Source organism: Tiliqua scincoides, chromosome 2 (genome assembly GCF_035046505.1).
Source record: "Tiliqua scincoides isolate rTilSci1 chromosome 2, rTilSci1.hap2, whole genome shotgun sequence".
Lineage (NCBI taxonomy): Eukaryota > Metazoa > Chordata > Lepidosauria > Squamata > Scincidae > Tiliqua > Tiliqua scincoides.
The window spans coordinates 187,105,772-187,121,353 of NC_089822.1; the positions used below are offsets into that span (position 1 = coordinate 187,105,772).

Consider the following 15,582-nt stretch of genomic DNA (forward strand, 5'->3'; position numbering starts at 1 on the left):
TGTTCTGTGTGATTGCGTCATGCTCAGGAGCAAGAGGCATGCATGGTCCTTTCCACAGGAGCCTCTCACCACACCGCAGTGCCTCTTCTCCTCCCCACCCTCAGGCCCAGAGATGCCGTCACCTGCATGAGAGCCTCTGCTCTTCCCCAAGGGCTCCTGGAACCTGCGGGGCGGGGGGGAGTGTGTGCAAAGGATCCCCTCCCCTCCACCACCACAAGGCGTTCCAAAGCGCTCCTCCGCCGTCCCCCCCGCACACGCAGGCGCCGTGGTACATTCCTAGGGCGTTCTCGGGCCCCCGCCCAGGCAAGCGCAGTGGTACAGTCGCGAAGGGTGGCTGGTTCCCTCCCTCAGCGGCGGAGGGAGACGCCATTGCGGAGTTGTTTGTGAAGCAGCGGCGGGGCAGGAGGAGGCGGCGGAGGGAGACACGGCCGCGTTGCCAGCGCCGTCAGGACAATTTGGGGACGGGGATTGCTTTGCCACAAGCGGAGCTGAGTCATGTCTACTCCAGCCAGGCGGAGGCTAATGAGAGACTTCAAGAGGTGAGTGCTTCTCTCCCCCCTCCTGAAGGCGGCTGTTCCCAGGGCCACGCTGCCTCCCCCAACCCCTGCTCTGGGTCCAGGCTGGGGTTTGCCCCCCCTTCCTCGGGGGGCCCCTTCCCTTTGGGGGTGCCTTGTGGCAGCCCCACTGCCCTCTCTCTCCTTGCCAAATTGGGGGGGGAGAGGAGAAGGGGTCTCCCCCTGTGTGGGGAAGGAGGAGGTTTCTCCAGCTAGTAGGAGGACAAACTAGGAAGAGGACAAAGAGTTCAGGGGCTCCCAGGCACTCCCCACCCTCCAGGCTGCGCTTGTTGCTCACACCTGGGCTGCAGCTCTTCCTCCTCCTCCTCTCTAGGATACACTGACCATCTGTAAGAAGCCTGAAGAGGACTGTGCTAGACAAAAGGCTTTATAAGGGGTGGTTGTTTTCCCCCCTCGCATCCCCCCCTTTATACTCCAAAGAACCCTTTTGGGGACACTCTGGGGGGAGTTCTCCTTTGATACCCTGATGACAGCCTCTTGTATCTTGTTGGTAAAAGTGAGTTGAATTGAAATGGGCTCTGAACCTGTCAAGATGTGCAGGTGAGTGGGGCACCTCTGGATGAGCGAAATGGCCAACAATACCCATTGGTTTGGGATGGGGTGTTAACTTGGGAACAGTGGCAAATCTTCAGCTTTAAAAAAAAATTAATCAGATTTCTCTCCTCCTTTGCTGTTGCTCACTGTCTGGAACCCAGAGAGCCTTTGGGGTTTGCTGTCTGGGAAGATCAAAGGTTAAAAACACATTTTGTTGACTTCTCAAAACTAGATTTGGGTCTTGGAGTTGATCCATAAAAACCACGATAAACTTTGTGCCTGGGAAATGACTAGCAAAGTTGATTAGCAAAGGGCAGGAGATGATGGATGGCAAAACCTGTATAAAATTCAAACTTCCTTATTTCAAGCTTAATAGGGTTACATGACACACACCCATCCTCTGATCTTAGACTGTCTTGTCAGTATAGTCAAAATAAAGACACTATTGTCAAATCCTCATGTTACCTTATGAGTCAACAGTAATGCTGTAAATAAAACTCCTTCTTGATTAGTGTCCATTACTTCCCTTGACCATGCGGAATTGTTTAATCCCTAAGTATCTGCTCCCAAGTAGTTTCTGTGTATTTGGAATCCACTTTGCTTTGTCCCCTTTTGCTTATGGAAGGAGGAATTAATATCTAGCTCTCCTTTCTGGAATGTAAACCTTTTGAAAGAGTGGTTTCTGAATTCCATAACTGGTATTGAGTTGGAAATTGTGAAGAGTAGAATAGGGTGGCTGTTTGTGGTGGTTTAGCTTTTTGGCCAGCTGTTTTCTTAATATACAGAAAAAGCTAGCTCTCTTAAGTGACTGTAATAAACACACTTTCAACTATGATACAAAGAAAAATTTTGTTCAAGGGAATCACTAGTTTGCCTCTGTTGTAAGGGAAGCTTGTAGAGTTTCTGTGTTTGTTTAGAGCTACTTCCTATCATCACTTTGTTTGTTTGGGTTTTTTTCTTTTCCTCTTGGCTATTACTGACATCTGGAGGCATCAGAGGGGGTTATGCTGAGGCTGGCAAAATAATGGCCATTTTCTCAAGCAGGCTGCCAAGAAAGACATCCTATCCCAAATGTCTTTCCTGGCAATGCAGATGGATTAGCAGGGAAACAGTGTACAGCTCCTATAAAATATCTGTGTGTAAATTCAACAATTGAGTAAAGTTTGGGTCGCTATGTTAATATTGTGAGTTTCCTTGTAATGTTAACTGCTTAGTCAGGAGGTAAGCTGCAGGGTGTCAAACTTTGTTTTAGATTGGAATGCATAGAGGAAGAAAGACAAATGGACTTAAGGATTTTTTAGGATGGGATGCACTGGCTGCTGAATCAGCACAGGATTGCAGATAGTTGGCTTGCATCGATATGGCAAACATGGTTATGCCAACTCAGCAAAATGAGTTAGTGCTTACATTGTCAGTATCACAGTTCCATGTGCAGCATTGTGCAAAGCTATGAAGCTGATTGATTTTTTTTGAGAAGATACACCATTAAAATAAATAGGATGTAGAAACAAGTATGTTGAGAATAAATAAGTTAGCATTAGACATCTCTATACACTTATAGAGTTTGCTCAGATTGGGTTTCCTCTGGCACCCAGATCTTAAAACTGTGTAGTTTTAATAAACTATTTGATACGGCTGGAAAAACTCAAGAGAAAAGCTTTAAGTTTCAGGATTTCTCTATTAACTTTATTTTTGAATGTGTCTCAATGCATCTTATCCTCCTCAGAGGCCATGGGGAGCTAACGTTCACAAATTTGGACCTATACAACATATATATTACTAGTATATAGTTTTCAGTTAGCTTCATTATCTCTAGTGAAAGTTGAATTCTGTTTTGCTGTTTCAATGATGCATTGTTCAGAACATACTAGAAATGTTTAAATCCCCAGTACTGTATATATTATTTTGAATATTTTATCAGTGAGCCAAATACATTATAGTTCTGTCCTCTCAAAACTACAGCAACCGTTGTTTCTTTGCCATATTGACATGCCCACAGAGGCACTTCCAAAAGCTCATTGCAGCAGTCTGAAACGTTATGTTCTGCATTTCAAGGTATTATCATTTGTTTTCGTGAGTTACTAAAAGACTTGCTTTAAGTAACTTTCCTCATCTGTTAACTTTGTTTGCAAGTGTTGTGGTGAAAAACCAGTAAACAATTGTTTTTTTTTTAATTGTGAGAAATTGAATGTGCAGCAGCCTTAAAAGCCTCTGTTATTTCCTGGAGCAGTATTTATTTCTCATCTTCAAAACATTCAAATTACCATAGGGGAAATATTTTGGAAAATAAGTTACAGGCTATAAAGTTTTTCATTATTATTTGGCTATTTATATCACATTTAATTCATTAGGTTTTATCTGGATGTGACTATGTGACTTAAGACAGTTCATCCAAAGTGAGGTTATTAAATATAAATTTCTATAAGGAATCGCCAGCCTAGACAAGCCCTGTTTCTATGACAAGGAATAACTTTGTTGGGTTACCAGTAAAGACGACATTCTAAACCCTGAATAGGAAAAATACAAATATAGAATTGGAATGCATTTACTGCAAATTATGTTCTAGATAGCTGGTTTAGCAGTCCATAGGATGGCCAGAAAATTCCCAGGTCAAAGTTCACCTCAAATGTTTCTTATATAATGTATACGAAGCTCATTGTGCATTTAAATGTCCTCTATCAGTATTATTCACTCCTTTAAGCATCTATATCCAAGTTAATGATGAAAGTACATTGTGGTTGAGTTTCTTTTTTCATTTAGGCTGACATAATAGTAAATGGGGGGAGGGAGGTGTGTGTGTGTCTATCCTCTGGCCTTCATTTACTCTTGTTTGCATATGGAATCCCAATTTGAGCTACAAAATCTCCCTAGCTAAAGGCTTTTCTCAGCGTGGTGTTTATGAACTTTTAATTACTAAGACTATCTCTGAACTGCACATGGGGCTTAATACATAGGCTGGGGCACAGTTGTGCACGCTGGCTATCATGTAGCAAGAAGTCACGTTCCTTTTGCTCTCCAGCCAAGGTTTTAGGTGCTGTTGACATGCAAATGGTTGAACTGACCATGCTTGAATAACATAGCTTCTAAAAGCAGGATAGTTCTGAGGCAAAGAACTGGTGGCTGACAACAGTAGGTTGCTAATCTGCTGTCATGGCCAGTGTCACTTTGTTGCAAATGCTCTCATCTCAAGAATTAAGAAATAGAAATGAATCATTTCATATTATTATTATTATTATTATTATTATTATTATTATTATTATTAACATAATTATTAAATTATTATTATTAAATATAACAGTATTTATATACCGCTTTTCAACTAAAAGTTCACAAAGCAGTTTACAGAGAAAAAAAATCAAATAACTAATGGCTCCCTGTCCCAAAAGGGCTCACAATCTAAAAAGATGCAAAAGAACACTGGCAGACAGCCACTAGAAAAGACACTGCTGGGGTGAGGTGGGCTAGTTACTCTCCCCCTGCTAAAAAGAGGAGCACCCACTTGAAAGAGTGCCTCTTACCCAGTTAGCATATACCTGTTTAATGTTTTATTCATTCTAGAATGGCATCCCTCCCCGTGGATGTTTGTGGGTATCTCCACTGTCTCTTTTAGATTTTAGCCCTGTGGAAAGCACTTTCTTGCTCCACTTGCTATCAACCACTTTGAGAACTTCTTGATGAAAAGTGGGTTGTAAATATTCTAAATAAAAGGCCTGTGGCTCAAATCTTCTCCTCCTCCTTACACAAAATGTTACAAGCACGCTAGTGAGAATATTCCTGTATAATAGTGACTTAACTATGTGGCAAAGATAAAGGAAGGCAGATGAATTAAGATTATAGAGGTCATGGCTGCCACGTGGAAGGAGTTTATGCTGTCTGTCCAGCTTTTCTGTAACTAAAGCTAGGTGATGTGGAGTTAATAATCCAGCTTGAGGGATTCAATGACGTAAAAAATAAAGAAGCCTCAGTACTCAGAGTTCTTGAAATGAGGTAACATATGGAGTTGGGTTAAAATGAGGTGACAGAGGACACTTACTCAAATAGGATCATTCCACCAATCCAAGTGGAACCACACAGTCTAACTACATTGCAGTATCCTGATATAATCAACTTACCTGATCTGTACTCCTTTCAGTACTTTTTCCTGTGTGTGCTTCATATAACTATGTTTGTGATTTAAAGATCAATTACCTTTTCCATATAGCTATCTCCAGCTGGTGACCTGAGCATCCATTTTGTCTCTCTGGTAGACAGTTCTGTAAATCTAAACCTTCAAAAGAATATCCTGAGTGGTCTGGCTCAACTCCTGAACATTGAAGCACATACTGCTGCTTTGTCCATTCTGTGGAGTCCTTATTGTAATGATAGTTTGATTAAATCTCTTCTAGCCACCTCCTTCTGCTATATAAGCACAGGCTATCATTATTTTAAGAGTGAGCTAATGAAACATTTGATAACTTGTATGATTCTGATTGTTAAGCTGCATCAATGACACCTGTGTATTATGGATTTTTATGCATGTATCTTATTTTCTTAGATTACAAGAAGACCCTCCTGTGGGTGTCAGTGGTGCACCATCGGAGAACAATATAATGCAGTGGAATGCAGTAATTTTTGGGTAAGTGAGGAGTTTCTTTAATTATAAGAGCATAAATACGTTCTAAGTAATTTACTCAGTGGAAGGGCTTGTGCAAATGCTGACTAAAGAAGCCTGAAACAGCTGAACAGCCCTTGAGAAACAGATTGTTGAGAGATAGCCAGTTCTTACACCAACGTTTTCAGAGTAACAGTGCAGCAAGAGACATGGAGACAATTACGTAGCTTTATTTTTGTCTTGCATGCTTTCTTGTGATTTTTTTTAAATGATGAAGCATTTGCAAGCATTGAAGTTGTCATTAAGAATGGAACAAGTTACCATTAAGATACCAGTTTCTTCATAAAACAACACTTTGGCTGAAAATCCAAACTGCATTGTCTCAAACTGCAACTCTGCTACACAGGTGCACTTGAAACACCTGGAGACAGAAAATTAAACTTCAGTAATATACTTGCTTGTTGGGTAGTGTCCTTACTACAGGTTTCATGAAATTTAGGTTATGGTAAATCCGTTATAAGAAATACTTCTATTTATTTGCATTTATTCTCTTGCATTAGCTTCTCTTCCTCATTCAAAGGAAAAATTATTCTAAAAATCACTTTTTAAAAAATGTATTTCCCTCTCTTTCTAGGCCTGAAGGTACTCCTTTTGAAGATGGTAAGTTCTTAGTCACCACTGTTTTGCTTTTAATAATGTTCCTATAGGCAGAGTTGACTGAGATTATGCATTTATAATAAAATTCCAGCTGCAGCAATAACTTACAAAAAACTAGCAAAGATCTTTCTATAAAATGTTGTACTTATCAAATATTATACATTTTTTAAAGCCCAGTATTCTTATGGAAATAACTGGCAAGTATTACAACTTATTTGTGTTTAAATTTATTTGACAATATAATTTATATATTGTTAAACTATAACAATACTGAAATATCAATAGACTGTATAATAAAATACAGAATTGAGTGTACTTGCATTGCTGATTTAGATGGGGCTACTTGTGATTGATTTCGTTCCTGATTGCATTCCAAATTGCAGCCAAGCAAGCAAAACACATATACTTCTGATGTCCTTCCAGTATAGATCATCAGTTGTTAACGCTGATTAACTGTAATTAAGCCAAAACATAATATGGAGTTGTGAACTAATCAATAATTAGTCTTGACTGACAACTTGGCATGATAGTAATAATTGTGTTAGGTGCCCTTTCCTTAAGTTCTAAAGTGCTGCTTGCTTCTCCAGTGTGGAAAGAAGCATTCGTCCCAGTTCTATTAAGCATTTTTTTGTCCTTGCAACTCCTTCTGCCTCTCATCTGCAGTGACAACAGCATCTGTCTAAAATGGAATCCCCGAAGCAACAAGCTAATATCCAAAGACCTGCCCAATCAAGTGTGCATGCCAAAGAGAGCTTTGGACTTGTGTTTCTTTAGTGACAATTCCCAAATGACATATAGCAAATTTGTTTTTGAAACAGAAGGGGGTTGCTCTCCCAAAAATTCCATTGGCCGTGCTCACGCCCAGTCACCTTTACAGTAGCTCTTGGATCCCAGCCACTGTGCTCATCAGCAAGGCACTGAATAGAATGGTCAGGCATAACTGTTGGTGGACAGCTTGGTAATTTCCGAATCTGGGTAGCTGATGTTCACCCACATTTTGCAAAGAAACAGTCTCAACCTAACATTCACATTCACAAATTGGATCTAAAATCAGATCTGGAAACTCCACGTTATCTCCTGTACTCAGTAGAGCCACCTAACTCTACTGAGTTAGAGTCATGTTTGAAGAGCTAATTCACATCTTAAAAGATTCCAAAATTTTTCATGCCTGTTTGGCTTTGTCTGGTTTTGTCCTTGGCGCATTTTCCTGATTCATCTTTTGATACTGCAAATAAAAACAGCTGGAAATTCTCTTGAACCGATCTGTATATAAAACTGTCCCAAGGAAAATGACCAAACTGTGTATTATGCTGGTGGTTTAGGCAGACTTTGAGTCATCCATTTCTCCCACTTAAGTGTTGTGTCTTGAAGACTGGGGGAGTGGGTGGGAATATTGTTTCAACTCTGTATGAGCGGCAATTTTTTAAAAAACCTTTGAATACATAATTGATTGAAGTGAGTCTCTAAGACAAACATACAAGTGTTTTCTGTAATCTTAAGTTTAAATTCTGAAGCTGTTCTGGATTAATACTTGGTTCTTAATAGTCTGGGTTCACACTAGGAAGTGGAATGGGTAGGACCTCTGCAAATATTTCTACAAAAATTAGTAACTCACACACTTCTTACAAGCCTGCTAGCTCCTCCACCCCAATTAGTATGTTGATCAGTTTATGGCCTAAAGGTGGGGGGGGGGGGGTTTGCAAAACTTCCCTTCCTGGAGATAATTCTTGTTCAGCAAAGCAAGTGAGCTGTTTACAATATCTGGGCCATACAGCACACCCGAGGCTCTTGTGTATAAGCTAATGGAATCCTGCAGAGAAAACTCTAGTTGTCATTACAAAAAAAATGGCAACCGCAAAAGTCCAAGTGCAGGCATTGAAGTTGAAAGACTGCCCACCTCTGCTCTAGTACAAATATTCTATTAGCTTTTGACAGAAACACCCTAAAGTTCAGTACAGCAAAGACGCCTAGTTTGTAGAATGCTGGCAACTTTTAGCTTTCTTTGAGATGTTCTTCTCTGAATAAAAGTACAAAAAGAGACAAACTTTAATCTGTTATCAAATAAGATTTATTCCCAGTATAAAAGTTAAATATAAAAAACCTATCAATAAAAGTTTCTATAAGAATCTTTCTCAGAACTATAAAATGTAATATTTTATTTCAAACGAAATGCTTGCTTGAGATCTTCCTTCTAGAACGCCTTTGGAGAAAAAAACAAAAAGAGATTGAGAGAAAACTATATCTGTATTTAAAGACCTGAGGAAGATTTTTGTTGGGAAAACACTGGTCTTTAAATGTTGTCTGTACAAAATTGAAACTAGCCTCTCTTAGCATATTTTTACCTTCTAGCTGTACTTAATTCCCCTCCTCTTTTTTGCGTTCACTCTAGACCAGTATGATGTGCATTTTAAGCATTTCCCTGTATTTTCTGTTAGAAGTAGTGTGAAATGTGCACATAGACTTTGTATACATGTGATTGTTGCGTATCATGAGCATGGAATTTCAGGCTGTGTGCCCTGTGTAAAGACTTTCCATTTAGAAAATACATTCTGTCTGAAAAGGCTATTCACCATAATAGGCAGATCTATGCCAGCTTAAAATTTTACAGCTTGTAAATTTCATTGCTGAACAAGTTGGCTAGACACAGTTGTTTTGAACTCCATTTTGGACTGAAGGGGGCACACCAGTATTATGTTCTCACCTGTTGGAATTCCACAGAAATACAACTACACTGAAATAAAATGCAGATTGATATCTAAATATCTTATTTTGTGTTTGGTATTCTGTTGTGTAGTCTGAGTTGGCTGCTAAGATATTATGAGGATACTGATGTTATTTCTATTCATAGCTGTGTATTGCAGAGTTTTACACTTGAAATAAAAATAAACACTTAGTCTAATATTATTTTTAGAGTAGCAGGCCCTGATGTTAGTCATACCTATTTCTGCAAATCTAAAATGTCATGTTTGGCTTTTAAAAGCAATTACATGTACGTTTTTTCCTTCTGTTTTCCTTTGTGTGCAGGTACCTTTAAGCTCATAATTGAGTTTTCAGAGGAATATCCAAATAAACCTCCAACTGTTCGGTTTTTGTCAAAAATGTTTCATCCCAATGGTAAGTACTCTTGGCTGACTCAAAATTATAAACACTTACCTTACAGTGCAACCCTATCCATATTTACTCAGAAGTAAGTCCCATTGAAATCATTGAGGCTTATTCTCAGGCAAGTTATTGCAACCTAAGAGATTAGTAAAGCATCTTCTGGTTAACAGAATTACTTTTACACACATTTAGAAACCTTGTTTAAAAGTTAATCAGTCTTTACAGTCTTTATAAATACCACACCCCCAGAGTTCCCAGGATCAGCTGCATCCATTTTTTTGCCTTGTCCTGTAAAAATGTTTTGTGCCTCTGGGAAGTTTGTATGACTTAATTTACAAGTCTCATACTGTTCTGTTAACAAAAGCCAAAACCTTAATTTAATGCAGTGGTTCTTAAACGTTTTAACGCCAGGACCCACTTTAAAACAGTAGTATATCAGGACCCACCTAACTTTACAAGTCTTTAAAAAAGGTGATCTAGAAATTTATTTGCAAAAAGCTTGATCCATTTCTCATAATGAGAATGTTCTAATGAATAGTCTTAAGGATCGAGGAGCTTAGTTATGTGATCCAGCCTGCCCCCACTATTTGTTATTGAAAGATTTGGGGGAAAAAACACCAGGAAAAAGACACTCAAACTTATCTCCCTATATTTACAAAAGCTTGCAAACTGCAGGAGCTCAGCTGTTTGCAGGGCAATTCGCAGCTAATTGATTTTTGAATAGCCTCAGAACTTGAATCAATTATTTTTCTATCACCCATATTTTTACTGGAGGTTCTCTGGGACCCACCAGAAATCAGGTCCCAACCCACAGTTTGAGAAAGGCTGATTTAATGCATTGTTGCTGTTGGAGCTGTACTCCTTGTGTGCATGTTTCCATTTTGCAAGTTTTTTTTCTTCCTGCATAGCCCGTTGCTGTATCTTTTTCAAGGAATGAGAATTTAGTTTACTGGGAGCCAGTACTGATGCTCTCAAGCACTGAATCAATCTCTTTGACCAGACCCTGATTCCAAGCAAACCTCAGTACATAAAAACCATTCACATCTTCCAGCAACCTAGGCTGTTCTAAAGGCAGTTTACTGTGCATCAAGTCAGGAGCAAGGTAGAATGAGATATTAATGTTCCTAAGGGCACAGTTCTAACCCGCTTTCCAGCACCAACATAAGGGCAATGCAGCTCTGAGGTAAGGGAACAAACATTTCCCTTACTTACTCTGTGAGTGACACCCAACTGCAGGATGCAGCACACATTCCATTGGCACTGCTATGCTAGTGCTGGAAAGTGGGTTAGGATGTGGGCCTAAGATGCTTAATGCTGCCAGACATTGCATAGAGTTAGAAAAAGAGACTCTCTGTCTGCTTATAGGCAGGTAATCTATGGGAGGACTGCTACTTAACAGAAAAACTGAACAACTTTATGTGTGTGAAGCCTACACGTGCACATGAAGAAGCTCTCTCGGTGGTGGGCTACTTATTTTTCCCATTGTTATGAGACGGGCTAGGTATAACTCTCTCCCACTCCTGTTTTCCTACAAATTAGGAACACTATGCTCCTTCACATCATACAATTCTCTTGAATCTGTTTTGGAAGCACCATAGGTCTTCAACTACATATCTAACTACCAAACAATATAGAGAAATGCTTACTAATTGTAAATTTGGGGAAGTAACTTTAAACTCTACTTTTCCTCTTGCACAAAGTGAATTGTTGAGGTGGCATCTGAATTTGCAGTTGCACGTGGCTAACTGCGGGTTTTGCAATGGTTGAAAACTTATCTGAGAAAGTGGCTGTTCTTGGAAATGTGTTGTGCAACCCAAGCCTGTATTTGTTTACTTAAAAGCAAGCCCCGCAATGCAGGAAGACTTACTTCTGAGTAAGTGGATTGGGCCTGGAGGTGAGTTTGCATAAGCAGAACAGCATTTTCACTTGCATAAGAGGGGTGTGATTTCAACTTTCTCCTTCCCTTGGCAGCCCCACCCCAACATCTCACACTATTCCTAAGGGTCTCGTGACACTTGAGATTGGTCTTACAAGGGGCAGTGGACCTGCAGCATGGAGGAGGGAGGTGGATAAATATTGTTCCATAAGTGGTATAGTCGGTTCTCTTTATATGTGAATCTGCTATCAGTGGATTTGCTTATCTGCGGGGGGGGGGGGGCAGAATTGCCACCTACCTCTTTATCTGCAACTCGGTTCTTGTCATCTGCTAATTCAACCCTGGTGATGATGACAGGCTGATAATAAGATGTCACTGGAAGGCTACCTAAGGGCTGCTTTGGAGCTGGGGCAAGATAAAGAAGGAGCCAAGAGATGGGTAGAGGACGATGGGTGAAGCATCCTCTTTCCCCGTGCTAAACTTTGGGGCTTCATTCTTAGGCCAGCAACCTTCAGTGAGTTGAGGGATAGCCAGCACAGAGAAATAGCCATCACCACCAATCTTTAACACATTGAGGGATATCCAGCACAGAGAAGGAAACATCAGATACTGGATGTGTTGATGAGCCCTTGCTATCACCTAGCCCAGCTGTTTTCAAACTCTCAGGGAGCTTGAATTGCAGTAAAACTCAGAAAAACTCAGGGAGAGTTTGAATCGCAGTAAGTTCTTGCAGGGGCAGGGGGAGGCAGCAATGCAATCCCCAGGATCACATTGCTAAGGGGGCTGCAGGGACTGGGATGTACTCACCAGTTCCTGCAGCAGCTTGTTGGGTGTGCAGGGCTCCCTGTAGCTTAAAATGTAAAAGTGCAGCGATTGGGCTCCACTTCCAGTTTTGCAGAAGTGAAGCACAATCGATTCACTTTCACCTGCCCCACCCCTTAAGGGGTAAGTGGCCAGGGCTCTCTGGCTGCTGCATCATGATGCCCCAGTTTGAAGAGCCCTGACCTAGCCCCATAGACTTCAAGTTAAGATTCGGCTTCATAAAGTTCATAGAGTGTATGGGGAAGAGGGTCTCTTGGAGCTTGACCCCATTTTTCCCACAGGCTCAGTAAACTCAGTATCTGCTATAATTTGGTATCTACTAGGTTTTCCAGGAACCTAACCCTAGTGGATAACAAGAACTAACTGTATTTCAGCCCTCTGAATCCAACTCTACAGTATATGCTCATAAATGCAGCCTTTGCAGAAAATTGTTATGATGAATATGAATTGAAATGTGGAACTTCAGGGGGAGGGTGGGAGAACTATTTCATGGGTTCATTTATATGCAATGCCAATCCTATACATGTCCTCTTGGATGTAAGCCCCTTTGTTGATTGGGGCTTACATTAAGAAAATTATATAGAATCGCATCCTCGGTATTCAGCTGTGGTTAACTTTAAAAACAGCGGCATAACTTTAAAACCTCTTTCTTGTTTTAGTATACGCAGATGGTAGCATATGTTTAGATATCCTTCAGAATCGCTGGAGTCCAACATATGACGTTTCATCTATTTTAACCTCAATTCAGGTAACTTTGCAACATCAAATGCAGAACATTTGAACATCAAATGAACTATTTCTAGTCATTTCTGACTGTCCAATTGGTATAATGTTTTCCAAAAATACTTGTGAGAAAAGATTCAGTTTATTATTTTTTTCTTCACTGTATCAGCGTAGCTGCAATACTCCATGTAGAATGAGTACTTGACTTAGACTTGTGTCAAAGAAACTTCTCTATAAGCCACCTGTAACGGAATACATACATTTTGTGTGTGTTCCCCTTTCACATCAGTGGGGTTAAGACAGTTTAATTACAGGTGTGAGGACTGAAGTGGTTTGGGGGATTTTTGTTTTCTCTAAAGACTTAGGTTGCAAATTCAGGGCTTGGTCTAGTTCTGTACCTCAGGTGTATTCTGTTTTTGGTTAGATTTTAAACTTTTGATTATGGTAATATCAGTTCACATCTTTCTTTGTCTTCTTCCTCTGCCTTCAGTCGCTGCTTGATGAACCCAACCCAAATAGTCCTGCCAATAGTCAGGCTGCACAACTTTATCAGGAAAACAAACGTGAATATGAAAAAAGAGTTTCAGCTATTGTTGAACAAAGTTGGAATGATTCATAAGAAATGGCAACTTCATTAACCCACGTCTTCATAATCATCATGTACAATTTAACTCACGATAGGAAATGCTACCAGAATTTCTCAAGTGCCACGTTTTGACTTGCATACAAATGTGTTTGCAAAAATAAGCCCTTCAGTTGCAAAACTCTAAAAGCTTGTGTACCTTGATTAATGTACTTTTTATTGCATGTTATGACCTAAGTTATTGCTACATAAATTTGTAATATATCCTGTTTGTATTTTTTTCAAAGTGTATAATGTTGGTGTGAAGTTTTCATGACAGAATATACATATTTTGTAAATCTGTACTTTTTCAAAATATTGAATGCCTTATTTTTGAATTCTTTAGATTTTTAAATTGGAAAAAATCACTTAACAGAGTTTTATATATAAAATTTCATGTAAAGCTGAAATACACAACCTCAGTGCAAGACATTTTTCTGTCACTTCTTTCAGTTTTCTTTCCATGGGCTCCCAGATCTCTTGCATGCAGTTTTGTTACATAATTCCATCTCCAGGCAGTAAGATGCCTTTTAGCATGCAATCTAAAATCTGCCTAAGTAAAACAGTTCTGAATTTCAACATAGGAATAATCTTTCAGTTGACACTTTCATGTGACGGAAGTATTTCATATTAGATTTCAGTGTTTACATATTGTGGCATTCTGCTTTGAAGTTCAGGCAGAAAGATCAGCAGCTACTTCCAACAATCTGGTTGCACTGACAGAAGCTTGTCTGTGGATATCTAGTGAGCATCATGTTTTGAGTGACATTTTGAACCCAAATTTCCATACCCAAACCTCTAGGCCAGCAGTTCCCATTCTGTACGAGGCACTTACTGGGCCATCATGGGCCACCCGTTGCCCAGTAGTGAGACTGCAGTGTGAGCCTTCCAACAGCAGCAGGAGACTCAGTGTGGCACGTGAAAACCACACATTATGAAAACCCATCCCTGACCATCTTACTGCTGCTTAGAAGCTCATGGTAGGCCTTGAAACCAGGAAGTGAATGGTGGCAGAGCTTCTGAGAGGAATTTTATCAGGGAGTACAAATTTTCATTTGGGCCCCTTACCAAAGGGGTGGGGAGAGGTGATACAGAGCAGGGGAGGGTGATGAGAGGGTGGGGAGGAAGCAAAAGGGCAGGGGGGTGGCAACAATCAGAAAAGTAGAGCCCAGGTCTACCTGCCTGCAGCTATAGTAATACAAAAAACAAACACACTCTTACACCTGTCTAAAATCTTAAATACAGAAAATTATTGCAGAAAGTTATTTCTGCTCACACTAGAATGAAAAATGTATCAAAACTTACTTCTGCAGCAGTGTCACTGAGCTTCCTGGTATACTCCTATACACTCCTTCCTGGTTAGTGGACCCACAAACCAATGAGCTACTGTAGCAGGCTGGTTTCCTCCCAGATTTGACACTGTATTGAGTGGCGTGTATGCATTCCTTAGCCCAGCAGATACAGCTTGTGGTAGCAGCTGCCACTGCATGTCCAGCATCCCACACACACAGGGAGTTCAGGTGAGATCAGAAAATGTAAGATCCCAGGAAATGTCTGGGTCCCCTCCTAGACCCCATTTATGAGACTGGGCCTAGATACAAATTACCCCCCCCCCCTCTGGTGATGCCATCACCCCATGGTACATTTCACATCTCATTCACCATTATTCACATCCTGGTTCCAAGGGTGCTACCGCCCCAACAAGTTTGAGAACCTTTGCTCTAGGCCTAACACTACAGGGGTCGTCGATGTTTTGGCCACTGGTCAGAGAGCATGTCTGGGAAGCTGCAAATGCTACCTCTGCTGCACACTTCTGACCTATATTTTAGCTATACAAATTCTTCATTGCATGTTTTGTGTGTACATATTTAACAATCACAAAATCTATTTCTATTCACTTCAATGCAGTTAATTTTCAGAAAACTAAGCTTCTGCTTTGAAATGGGGGGGAGGCCTAGTTCAAATTGACAGTTGAAACTTCATTCTAACAATTAGGTCTAGTAATGCTCGAGAAATCTAAATTGAAATCAGACTATGGAGAGAAATTACAGGGTTCTAATGAATAAATTTCTCTGATGTC

General features: G+C 40.3%; 1 protein-coding gene across 1 annotated transcript; it reads left to right on the forward strand.

Annotated features, from left to right (window-relative positions):
- Positions 1-334: 334 nt before the first annotated feature.
- Positions 335-15,582, forward strand: UBE2B (ubiquitin conjugating enzyme E2 B). Its single transcript, XM_066613374.1, has 6 exons — positions 335-539; positions 5,644-5,724; positions 6,335-6,360; positions 9,382-9,471; positions 12,817-12,905; positions 13,371-15,582. Exons 1-6 carry the CDS (start codon positions 496-498, stop codon positions 13,497-13,499), a joined length of 459 nt encoding a protein of 152 aa, XP_066469471.1. The 5' UTR covers positions 335-495; the 3' UTR covers positions 13,500-15,582.

What these genes read in the sequence shown, in the direction of transcription:
- UBE2B (XM_066613374.1), top strand. Translation starts at nt 496, where the DNA reads ATGTCTACTCCAGCCAGGCGGAGGCTAATGAGAGACTTCAAGAG. An exon ending in CTAATGAGAGACTTCAAGAG is followed by an intron (nt 540 to 5,643) that starts GTGAGTGCTTCT and finishes TTATTTTCTTAG; the next exon opens with ATTACAAGAAGACCCTCCTG. An exon ending in AAAAATGTTTCATCCCAATG is followed by an intron (nt 9,472 to 12,816) that starts GTAAGTACTCTT and finishes TTCTTGTTTTAG; the next exon opens with TATACGCAGATGGTAGCATA.